This window comes from Chlamydotis macqueenii, chromosome 19, assembly GCF_036417535.1.
Source record: "Chlamydotis macqueenii isolate bChlMac1 chromosome 19, bChlMac1.mat, whole genome shotgun sequence".
NCBI lineage: Eukaryota > Metazoa > Chordata > Aves > Otidiformes > Otididae > Chlamydotis > Chlamydotis macqueenii.
In genome coordinates, this window is record NC_141574.1 from 5,053,246 (window position 1) to 5,065,611 (window position 12,366).

Here is a 12,366-nt window from a genome sequence, read left to right on the forward strand (position 1 = left end):
GCCAGCTAGCACTGCCCGGATGATCAGCACAGGATGAGACGCATCAAGAAAAGAAATGAGACAGAAAGGGAGAGAGGAAGAAATCTCATAACATAATGAGATGTTTATCTATAAAGATTTGCCCACTTCAAAGCAGGAAGAGCTTCAACTCCTTAGTTTAAAAAAAAAAAAAAAAGCTTTTAATTAAAAGATCAGTCAAAGATTTTCCACAGTCAAGCAGCCTCAAAGAAACTATGTGTGGAGGAGGCTGAGAGTAATTTCTAACATGATTAGTCCATTCTTCAAACTCATCAGGGTTTTATGAAAGCAGCATTTCTCAAGATCTAGAAGATAAGGACTGTAGAAATATCCCCAGTCTCTCAAAGAGCCCTGTCTCCCTTCTGACGCCTCCATCCTCACCAGCTTTTGCTCAGGGAAAGCCTGAAGAAATACTGTCAGAACTTTGTGCCTCCCACCTTGGGGAAAGATGACTGTAAGCCTAGGACCGATGGATAGGCAAATGGGTACTCAGCTTTGGATCAAAGTTACTGTCGTGCACTTTAGGAGGCCTGGAAACATAACATGAAATATTTCTGTAGATCGCTTTAGCCAGCCAAAACCAGGCTGTCTTCTGCACACAACCTTCCATTATATGAAGGTTTAAAAACCTTTGAAGATTTAAATAAGTTGCACCAGTTTTCTGAAGCACTCTTTCTGTTCAAGAAAGATACTTGCTGATGGGGACGGACATGACACCACTGCTTTATTCCTTTCCAGCATTACGATACCAGCACTATGGCTGACACCACACACGCTTGGGAACAAGACTTAGACCCATTTCTGTCTGGTCATATACTTTTTTTTTTATGCTTTTCTTTTTGTTTTCTGAGAAAGCGGGATTTTGAAAATTCGCCCTTAAGCAGCTAAAGTGTTCCTTTTTCTCTACAGGCTTCAATTTAACAACTATTTTATCACATCACAGACGAACACGAGGGTTATTGCACTCTCAGCGAGCTGGTGCTGCGAGCTTTCTCCAAGCAGAGAATACCAGTCCCTGCAATGACTGGTGTTCATGGAAACTCAGTCTCAGATCCCCACTTATCAGCTGTTAATTGTGATTACTGGACCTTACTGCTGAGTTGGTTCTGTTCTGCACAAGCACAGGGAATTACCTCAGCTTTATTTCAGGAATCACATGCGATTCTGTCTCTGAGAGTAAATATTCAGACATACTTTTGAAGGTCTTTCTGATGTAATTCTATAGCCTGAGAGAACTGACTGATGAACGCAGATCACACAAGGGCAGAGTACTCTGCCTCAGAACATGCAATCCATATCTATTGATGCTTACAGAATAACATTACTGCTCCATGAAATCTAATAGGTGGAACATTTCAAAAGAGACCTGTGAACATGTCTGCTTTGGATTACGGGAAGAAAAGAGGTGATGCATGGAAATCTATTATCAGAGACCCTCAGTTTTATATACTCTTTAATCATCATGCTCAAATGGCTTGGAGATACAGTATGGGAAAGTATCAAAAAATAAGAAAAGTATCACCTGCTAGTGACAGTCTGTGAGAATTGCAGAGAAATGAAATTAAGTCCTCTTCAAGCAATACAGTGGCAAAGAAATCTGAGAAGTACTTTGCTTCAGTTTTACAATTTCACGTTGTTCTGAAGCTACACTCCCTATGGAAATCAGGAGGTTTTATGGACAGTAAATTAGTAAAATAGAGGAACAACTGAAAAGAGGAAAAAATAAAAGACATTGCTGAAATACTAATAGAAGCTCCAAACTACAGGGCTGCTTCTGAGCAAACTCAGTGATTCCTCCAGGGCTCTGGCAGGTTTCAGTGGGAAGACCAATGTGCAATACTTGCTCAAATTTCTTTGGCTAGCTTAGATCTTGAGGAGCCAAATATAACCCAAACAAAAAGAAGCAAGCTCTACTTTTTCTCCAAGGCCAGCATTCCCTCCTCCTTTCACCCTTTTCCCTCATTGGGGTCATGTAGTACTGTCTCAGAACCAACACACTACCACAACCATCCACTGGCTGTTTCCTGATCACTCTGCCACGGCCAAGCCAAGTGCAGCACATTAACAAAACTAATAAAATAATCTTCAAGAAAACTAGCTTTTACATTTACTATCATACTAGATCCACTATTCATAGACCCTAAAACACCACCAGCACTGAGGAGAAAGCATAGTATGGAGAGCTCTAACCATAGGAAAAGCTCTTGCTGACCTTGCTTGATTCAGTAAGACTCCCAGCAGAAGCTCCCTGCCTTTATCCAACAATGGCTTTAATTTTCATCAGCAAAACAATCTAACACAAAACAAAACACATAAACCACATCCTGCTGCCTGCCATGCCCTAAAATTTGTTCTTGTAAAAGTTTTGGTCCTGTCCACAGAGAAGTTCTCCCACTCAGCACATCCCCCCAGCCAATGCTGGCAACTGTTGTAAAGGCCCTTGCCTTAGCGTAGGAGAACTTTTTGATTTCTTCCACTAATTTAGCATTCATTGGCCTCTCACCTTGGGATCAGGGGACCTCAGATTATCACTTAACTCTGCCTCAAACAGATTACTTCAGAGGCAGCAAGTTAGTCATACTCATGACTAAATTCCTCTAAGAGGCCAGTCCAAGCTCTGACACAGTCCCTTGGCTGTACTCTTTTCACTGGCCTGTAGAGCAGAAAAGACTACTGCCATTTGACATCTGTTTGTCGGTATTTCTGAAATGATTTAATGATGTCAGGCCAGTCAAGTCACATCACAAGACTAATCAACAGAGCTGGCCCTAACTGGCCTTGGAAGAGAGTCATAAGTCAAGTAAAAATTACCCTCCAGGGGAAAATAAACTTCTTCAATACCAGTTTAATCACCAGTGTGTTACTGTTCTGAAGAATGAGAGCATTTGTAAAACCCCCATGCAAGAATGACTTGTGGGAGGAAGAGGTGACTAAGGAATTAAACTCTCCACTGGAGAGCAAGTTGTGGTTTGCTGGCTCCACTGGGAACAAAAGGTCTACGGCTCGCTGCCCGAGCTCGAAGAGGACATGACTTGCTGTCGGTATTTCCATGAAAGCCGTTATGTGATTCATTAGCTTTGCTGGCCCCTCCCTCCTCCCTCCCTTCCCCCCACACCATCATTAAACTCATCTGTTCTCTTGAGGTCTTGCTTGGCAGAAATGGTGTGCTGACATATAACAGAGTTAAAATGAATGGCTCCCATGTTTAGAAGAAAGGAGAAAGGAAGAGAAGCAGATGAGAGACGAAAGAGTACCCAGAAAAGATCTGACTACACAACACAAAAAAGAAAAACAGAAATCACAAGAAATAGAATATTTCAACAACACCCTTTATCTTGAAAAGCTCCACATGTTTTACAAACTATGTACCTACACTGAAGAATCCCTTCCTCAAACATCAAACCAAGCCACCCCCAGGCATGGACAAAACAGACATAACAAAACAGATCAATACTGGCTTAGTGTACGCACTGACATTTGATATTCTCATCCAAGCCATGTAAGCGTGTTTTACAAACAAGTACAGTCCCAAAAAAAGTCTAACCCTTGGATAACCCCACTCACCACCTTGTTCCAACTAGAGAAGTTAACATTTCCCATTCAATTGCTTCTTTCAAGAAAGTTTTTCTATATATTGAGTCATTTTTTTCACCTCCTCCCAAAGATATCAATCATCACATCACCTGCAGATGTTTAGAGGATAAACAAAACCCCACCATCACCGTGTCAACCAATGTCAAAGAATCTTAGCTCTCCTGTTCAGAAATACAGGCTGCCTCACCGTTTCCAAGGCAAACTAATGTTTGAAAGGCTTCTCTCAATAAATACTGGTGGACTGGATAAGGCTGTATTCTTCCACACAACTCCCACGAAATGTTCCCACTATTTCACAGGTGCTGTGGCCTGTGTTTGTGTATGCTGATGGTTCCTTTAGCTTGAGCCAGCCAGTCTCAGAAGCAGAAAACTAACTCTAACTGATGAACTGCAGTAATTCGCTTGTTTTACACCTTTTTCTGTACTACTTTATAGGTGTTTCCATTCTAAAACCTCCACATGCTTTATCAATATGAATACTCAGAGCACTCAGGAAAAGTATAGCAGGAAGAGTGACCACTTGCAAGTAGTGGAGTTTTGGCAAAGAAGTGATGCAAACTTGGGCCACACGTCACAAAAGTTCTTACCAATGACTGCAGAAGTGCTTTAAAATAAGTCTTAAATTAGAAGTCAGGAAAAGTCTATAGTATCTAAAATTATTACAAGCAATGTCCTCAAGTCCTTTTTGGACACTCTTACTAACACGCAGATTAACTTAAACAGAGACGATACTGGGCTGTTACAGAGTCTTGTAAATCTTCCGTTCAAAACACACCCATTAGTCGCCAGCAGTGACTTACTTTACACGAAAGATGCAACGTAGGACGTCTTCCCTTTCTCCGTCTCCACAATCCCTTCCCTCAGCTAGCTACATTCCTCCCTTGTTCCCCTGTATTAGTGTGCTAGCTTCAAACTGCTCAGCCTGGGAGGAATAATTTCCTTCCTGTTCCTTGACAGCGCTGACCAGCCCACCCAGAACTTTGGGTTATCACAGCTGCTGCATCTTTATATCCCAAATCCTCTTTGCTAGCTGTAGAGTCAGGATCACTTGCATAGGCACTGGCAGACTCTGAAGGCGTTGCTTCCGAGACTTGTATTATTTTATTTAGTTGTGAAACCAAAAATATATCTTTGTCATAGAACTCTTGGCCTTGTTAGCCAAAAGCTATGTATCCCCATGGCCCGTTATTCCTATTTACATTCAACAGGAAAACCCGTTAAAGTATATCATGGTCTCATAAGAATATGAAAATAAGTATTTTACTCTAATTTATAACCTATATCTTAGGATCAGATTTTTAAAGACTTCAGTGTCCAGGCCAAGATTTGATTGTCTGTAAAGCTGGAACATGAACTAGATCAATAAAGAGGCTCATTTCTGGGTTTTATTTTGGTTATTCCAAAAGGACCAAGCTTAGAGTACCACAGTTATTCAAGACGTTGGTATTCCTGAATGAGAGCTGAATTAAGTTCATCCAAGCAGAAACAAAGCCCAACGTAGACACTTCCATGTATCACATTCTAATGTAAAATGTTTTTGCAAACTATTTGTCAAAAAACAACACAAACTCTGCTTCAGATGTCTTTACATTATCCTCTGGCTTCCAAATCCAGAGCTCTCACAGAAAACATGGAATATTTTGTCAGAATTTATTGTATCAGCAGTAATGAAATTTTCCTGAAACTTTTTTCACTATTAAACAGTTTTGCGCATGTAGCTCAATACAAAATGCTCTGTATTCTTCAGTCATATTCATACTTTATGAACAGCGAGGAAATTGAGACAAGACTTAGTACAGCCTACACTTAAAAAGTGAGAAGAATTTTTAAAAAGTTTAGGTGCAACAGAAGCCTAACCCTTTCCTCTTCAATAAAAAAAAAAAATCACAGGACAAGAGAAAACAAAGGATGAAAGAGATTTTCTAAACCCACAGGGGGTCTGCATGCTCATTTATCATCTACGTTAATAGCAATAAGCTGTTCAGATCCCACCACTGGCCTTGCAAAATCAGAGTCAGTTTTCTCAGACTCTGAGCAGAAGTTAGCAGTGTACCTCGCCATGTCTTTATCCATCTCTCTGTTAGTTTATCATCGGTATTATCCCTCCTCAAACGACAGTAACATGTTTAGTTCCAGCAAGACTTCTCTAGCTGGCAGTGGCCAGTGAGATGCAGGTTTCAGGGCCTGGGGATGCAGGCAGCCGTACTTTCCAGCCTAAAGTTTAACTTTCCCTTAGGGCAGCAATTCTCCTGGTGACTGGCTACTGGCAGCTTTTGTGTTCTTCATTAGCCTGCTGATTAACATAGTGCTAGAGAGTTCTCCACTACACCTAATTGCTGTTCCAGCGCTGGCTGGCAGATCTATTGTCAGAGGTTCTACAGCAGCGATGCAGCGCTGTAAGGAAAAGCAAGAGGCAGACAATGGTAGAGATCGGGTACATTCGTTATTTGCTTCTAAAACAATGGCTACACATCTAATCCGAAGTTATAAAGAAGCCCTGATCAAGCAACAACTTTAATGAAATTTTGTGAATGAAATTCCCATGGCAACAGTAAGAAACAGAGTGCCAGGAAATACAACCGGCTCCGGATTTCTGTATATTACAGGATGCTAAGCTTGAACAGAAACTAAGAAATAAACAGCAGAAATCAGTGGGCCTACTGTTTGGGTTCCCCATTCAGCATTTGAGAAACAAGCAAAAGAAATCAATAGGCAACCAAAACAGGAGTACAGCATCAGGAACACATTTCCAGCCTTCCTAGTGCACAGCGCAGACATTCGGCACACGGGGAATTGGATCTACCTGACACTGGCTCTTGGCTTTCTGTACAATCTGCTACTGATTAACATGCAAAGCGCTACGCTTCTGAGCGGACAATGGTGGGAAGACCTTCCACAAAGGCATCATTTTCAATTCTGAGGCCTGGAAAATTTCAGGCCTCAGGCCACGGACAATGGTGAAGGCTGACAGAGGCAAGCTGCGGACCCTGACGAGCTGTGCGCACCGCGCTACATAAGCTTTGTTAACTTTTGAGCTGCATCACGCCGACTATGTAAAATAACATCAGCCAGGCGCCAAGGTCCCTCCCTTGCAGGCACTCTGTTCCAAGCAGAGGGTTTCTTTCAGAAAAGCGTCCCTGATGGCAGGTAGCGAGCCGTAACAAACAGCACTCGCAAGGCAAAGCGCGGCGATTCCGTGATTTCTCCCGCAGCCTGGAAGCCATCAGAGCAGCCGTGACAGCCGCCTGTTCCCGCCCGGGGGGCCGCCCCTCTTAACCCACCCTTCAAAGCCCCCCGTTCCCCGCGGGGAGAGCCCCCCAGCCGCGTTTGGCCGGGGCCGTACAGACCTTGGTCGTGCTCCTCCGCTCGCCCAGGCTGGTTGCCCATCGCCGGTCACTCCCCCCGGGCTCTTCCCCGGGGTTTTCTCTAGGATCCCGGCGCCCCGCTCATGCTCGGTGTGTCAGGGCCAGACCTGCCTCTCTCTGCTTTTAACGCCTACGCTCCAGCCAACTTTAAAAAGGGGGGGGGGGGGGGGGGATTAAAAAAAAAAAAAATTCAGCTCCTTCCTAGTTCCTGGCACCAGGAACAGAGCCTGCTGCTCATGCTGGAGCAGCTGTGGCTCTCCCTCCTACCTCATTACAATATTATGCACGAAGGCCGGCCTGAGCGGTTAACGAGCCGCCTGACTGCTGGAATAAAGGGAGGGGGAACGGCAGGCAACGGCGGGGCTGGCGGGGAAAGCGGCGACCGGCGAGCAGCGCAGGCCGCCCAGGGGCGGGCGGGGCACACTGCAGGCGGCGGGACGGAAGGGATTCGCTCTGCATCCACGCTCGCCGAGCTCCACGGCAGAGGAGAAATTCGCTGGGAAACTTGGAGGGGTCTCTTAACTAAGCTGTCACAAGAATTAGGGGACCAAACTTCAGAAGCGCTCAGCATCTTCTAAAAACTTAGATGCCTAAAAAGATACTGAGATGGAGACAAAACTCCTCTGAAAACCTGGCCACGATTGTGAGCAGAAGCCCCTTCTGAACAGTCTGGTCTATCAGATTTGTTCCAACAGCCTCTGGGGCTGTTCCTGGTAATCCTGAGCATCCCCAGCTCTTCTTAGCCTCAACTGGTGCTGAGAGCAGTGCACTGCAGGTTCACACCCATATTATAAAAAACAATATACAGGATACACTGAATTCTATTAAAACCTAATTCTCTCTATTGAAGAAAGGACGTGGTGGTTTACTCTTTCTAAAAAAAAACTATTACACAGTGATTCTCAAAATTCCCCTCATGCTTGTTTGTGACAAGCACTGAAAAAAACCCCACGCAAACCTGATAGCCATGGCTACATCTGTCTAGAAGCTGCAACCACAAATATGATCCACTTACCATATCTCTGTCATCAGTATTTCTGACTGCGACTTGTGCTGTAAGAAGAGCTGCATGAGGCAGGCGTTCCCACAGGGACTGGCCAACAGCTGATCTTCCACTAATGGAGTCGTGATGTAGATGAGAAACAAGAATACTGAAAGACTCCAGCGATCGCTTTCCATAACGTGGATAATTAACAGAATTGTCATCTTAAAGTCTTAGTCTCAACAAGTGGGTTACAAACAAATTAAGAAATAATAAACTAATATGTGTCTTAGGCTCAAAACAGATTGAAAATAAGCCATAAGAAATTAAGCTAGCTAGCTGTGAATCCATTGTTTTGAATAATAATTAAAAAAAAGTCTAGTGATCACTTGATATGACAGAAACAGAATTTTGCTAACATTTCAGTATAATAGGTTGATCTAGTTATCAATATTAATTTTCCATTGTTCTTGCTCTGACACTTTACGGATGAAGCTAAAAGTTCTGATACAGCTGTCTATATTTGCATGACATTAAACAGAACTCCTGTCTACTTCTATCTTATGACATGCCAAGTATAAAATGCTTTGTTTAATGGATAAGCCATATAAGTTCTATAAAAAAGGATCACTGATGGTGCATTCTTTTTCCAAAAGTCATCTTACGGTCTCTTAAGTCTTGTGTCTTACTAGGATGGGTACCCAGCTTGCCCTTCGCAAAGGTACGGATACAAACATCCTCCAACTGCTGTTGAAACGCATCTCCAAGACAAGGAGATTTTCTTCTATTATAGACTAAAGAGTGACTTCTGCTTTTCTTCAGCAGGATTCACCAGAGGGATTGCATTAGCCAAGATAATCTCTTGGGTTGATAAATCCTGACACTGAGCATTTATTATTTCAACACCTGCTTTCTATTTCTCGAACACAAAAGGGAATAGTGTAACAGAGTCCCAGTGCAGTAGGGGTGCAAGCCTGGAGTAATTATAAGATACAATCACTGAGTCAGAGCAAACACACTTGAAATCTGAGCACAGTAGAAGAGTCATAACTGGAAGAACCAATCTGTTACTTTTGACAGTGGCATGAAGCATAAGTCAGAACATCCTAACACCATGATAGGGAGAATGATGTCAGGCAAAAGACCTCTAGCCTAAGTCCACAGTGAAAGGTAAGGTATGAATTTTAAAATACAGCTATAGCCTGAGCAGGAGTCTTGGATAAGAGATTACTGTTTATGGAGCTTGCAGCTCAAACTGAGGAAAAAGGAACAATGGCAAGCATGACTTTAGCATGGTGATTAGGTAATAAATAATGACAGATGTGTGGTTAAATCTTTAGGCAACTACTTATCTGAACATTCTACATTATTTTCCCTTCTTCTTCAGTAATAAAGGTATAAAAATAAATGGATGAACAAACAATTTCATGTCTCTAAAGTAGATTAGCTGGTTTCTTTGTAGGCATGAAGGTTAACTCATCCCTTTGCACTATCCACTTGTGGGACTGCCAATAAAATCCCAGAAACGCTCTTTCTATAGAGTGAGAATAGGAATTAATTACTGAATATGTGACATACATAATTCTTTCAAATCACTGGCCAAATGACAGGACTTATTTGCCAGGCTTAACCTTTCCTCAGATCCTACTCTCAGAACACAGCACATTCATTAGCATTACTTCTGAAAGTTCAAATTGTAATCCATCCGCAAAAGAAAAAGTGTGAAGATGCCACAGAATGATCTCAAATTTCCAGTGGCCAGGTAGGTGTCAGTCTCTTCAGAAGGCTAAGGTCTAAAGATGTTACAGATGCTGAGCAGGATCTCCAGGGGCTGGACCTTCTGGCGAAGACTGAACGGGCCCTAAGGATGGACACTATCAGTACCAGTGTTCACACTATCATGCTCTACTTCTGCCATTAAAGATTTTATGAGCACTAAGTACATACGTAGGAGGGGAAAGAAATCCACATGGATGTGTATATCATACACAGTAGTGGACTCTAGAGGATTAGGAATATAACATCTATATTGAAACCCAGAAGAAAGAGCAAATTTATTTTTAACCATGCTAAAAACAATTTTTTTTTTTGTTAGGATACTTGCTGAGGTCATAATTAAGTTCATGGCACAGAACTGCAGCCTTCCAGGAACCCATGTGAGATGTAGCTGTCAATCCCTCCCTCTTACTTTACAGTACTAAAATCTAACATAAGCCAAAAGTTGCTGAGAAAAAACAGCGGAAAAAAAAATATACAAGGAATGCCAAGCCCTCTCCTGATATGCATACTTGTTAGACCAGGCCAGCTTTGCGTTCCTTTCTCTCGCTCCCTCCCATTCTTTAAGTGCAAACACAATGGCACTCTGCCAAGGCATTTTGGCTGTGATACATCTCAGCCTAGAGAATTTGTGTTAAGGATCATTTCAAACCAGCTGAAGGAAAGCTGATAATTAACCTAGGGCAGGTAGTCAACACAAGGTTGTCTCAACTTCGCTGAACAACTTCACTAAAGCAGCCTGAGAAGGAATAGAAACAAAGAGAAATCATAGATTTCTACTGTTCCTGGACCATCCAAGCATGCTCCCCCTTCTGTTTAGGTATCCCTAGCAAGGGTTTTATGAACATCACAGTTTGCTTACAGCTGTAATGGATCTTCCCTATACATGCTGCCTTGAGCCAATTAACTGTCAACAATTTAATGAGTCAAGTCATTACAGTCTTTAAGATTTAGCATTTCAGTATCCCTACCACACACTGAATCCTCTTAACTGGCGCAGGTCCCAGGGTGGTAAACCAGTGCCAACAAAGTCATGCTGGGGGAATATACAACCAAGAAAAGGGTCTGCGATTCACACATTGTTTTAACAGAGAGTTGCATGCAAAATCTTAGAATGTGTTAATACAGATTCCGTGCAGTAAATGTAAATTGTGCAGTAGATTAGGACAGCAACAAAACTGGAAAAGGTACATGCTGCAGACAGTGCTGTCAGCAGAAGTTAATTCTTACTTGTTTAATAATTCAAGAGGACTGCAGACAGCCTGTGAATGCCTCTCGAATAAACTGTTATCCTTAACAGCATCAGGTATCGGAAATCCCAACAGACAGTCACTAAATTCATTGCTCTCACTCCATTCCCAGTTATGGAAGAATGTTCATACAATACAGCCAACAATAGGAAAAAAAAAAAATTGTCAGTCAACCTTCACATGCCACCTTGAGAGCAAGCAGAGAGCATCCATCAATAGGTCTCTCTAGTTCAAGGAATCATGAGACTGAGATCTTGAACCAATAGATATCAGAATGTAATAATCAGACCTCTGCTATTTTTTCAATAAACAACTACTGAGCTCCTTCTGCCCTACTAGAGTAAGTGCCTTTTCCGATTAAAATATCCGACCAGAGTAACATATTTATCAAAAGGGAAAAAGAATCCTGAAGGAGTCATGTGAAGCAGTGCCCGTTACAAGCATTTCTAAGGTGTAGAACTGTCCATGGGTCACAGAAAGGAAGAGCAAAGATTAGAAGAATGTGAAAATTGAACATGGCAACAAACATCATACAGGAACTTTTTCAGCAAACGCATCAGAACATATGCATTTGAATATGGAGGCTATTACAAGAAAAAAAAATAATTGTAAGAAGAAATAAGAGAAACCTGACAAGTAGCTGCCATAAACTGAATGTGGAATGCCAAATTTGATCTACCTCAATTCTTGACCTTTCACTTGAGAGGTTAGTGGGTTAAATTTTCTAAAACAGTGCTGAAATTTAGTCTGATTACCCGATACCTGGGGAAATCAGAGATAGAGAAAATAATCTGCTAAGAAATGCCAAGGAGGTTAAGGTTCAGGTTCATATTGCACCAATATGTTACGAACACCAAGCAGATATTTGTCTGTGTGTGTGGATGCCATATGCGTATCCAGCTGCATGTAGAGCTACAGATGTAAATGCAAACATATATTTCCACATTTTGCATATTAAATTCCTGCAGTACTTCTTGCCTATTTGAATGACATCTTGACAAAGCAACTTCCCCCCCACCCCCAATCTTCCTTTCCTTTTTATATCCATTGTGGAGCTAGAACATATTTTTCCTGGTAAGAAAGAATTATTATGCAAGAGCTGCGCCTTGTACTCGAAAAGGGTGGCAAAACGCAACTAGCTTTCCAGATGAAGTCTTAAAGGATATTTATTGTTCCTGGGAAACCCCAGATGAGATCAGTCATTTGGTTTCTAGTGAAGTCTCGTGGAACAGAATGTACCGATCTCATTAGTGTCTCTCACACTTGGGTCTATCTTTCACAAGAAAGGTGAGACAGTAATGAGACTGAATGCAAAGCGCAGCAACCTTTCCACAAACCTACAGCTCTTTGATGTGACAGATGACAAAAAGCAGGCCCTGTC

At 42.2% G+C, this 12,366-nt stretch overlaps 1 protein-coding gene across 2 annotated transcripts in view; it reads right to left on the reverse strand.

Moving 5' to 3' along the window:
* The window catches only part of SPECC1 (sperm antigen with calponin homology and coiled-coil domains 1), a 96,178-nt gene that overhangs the window by 54,753 nt on the left and 29,059 nt on the right, over positions 1-12,366 (reverse strand). Inside the window, exon 1 of one of the 2 annotated variants that reach the window (XM_086762879.1) lies at positions 6,960-7,222. The exons of the other annotated variant lie outside the window; for it this stretch is intronic. Coding sequence (XP_086619005.1) covers positions 6,960-6,999 — 40 coding nt within the window. The 5' untranslated portion in view covers positions 7,000-7,222. Of the gene's footprint in view, positions 1-6,959; positions 7,223-12,366 lie in introns of those variants that run through there. 2 annotated transcript variants of the gene reach the window in all.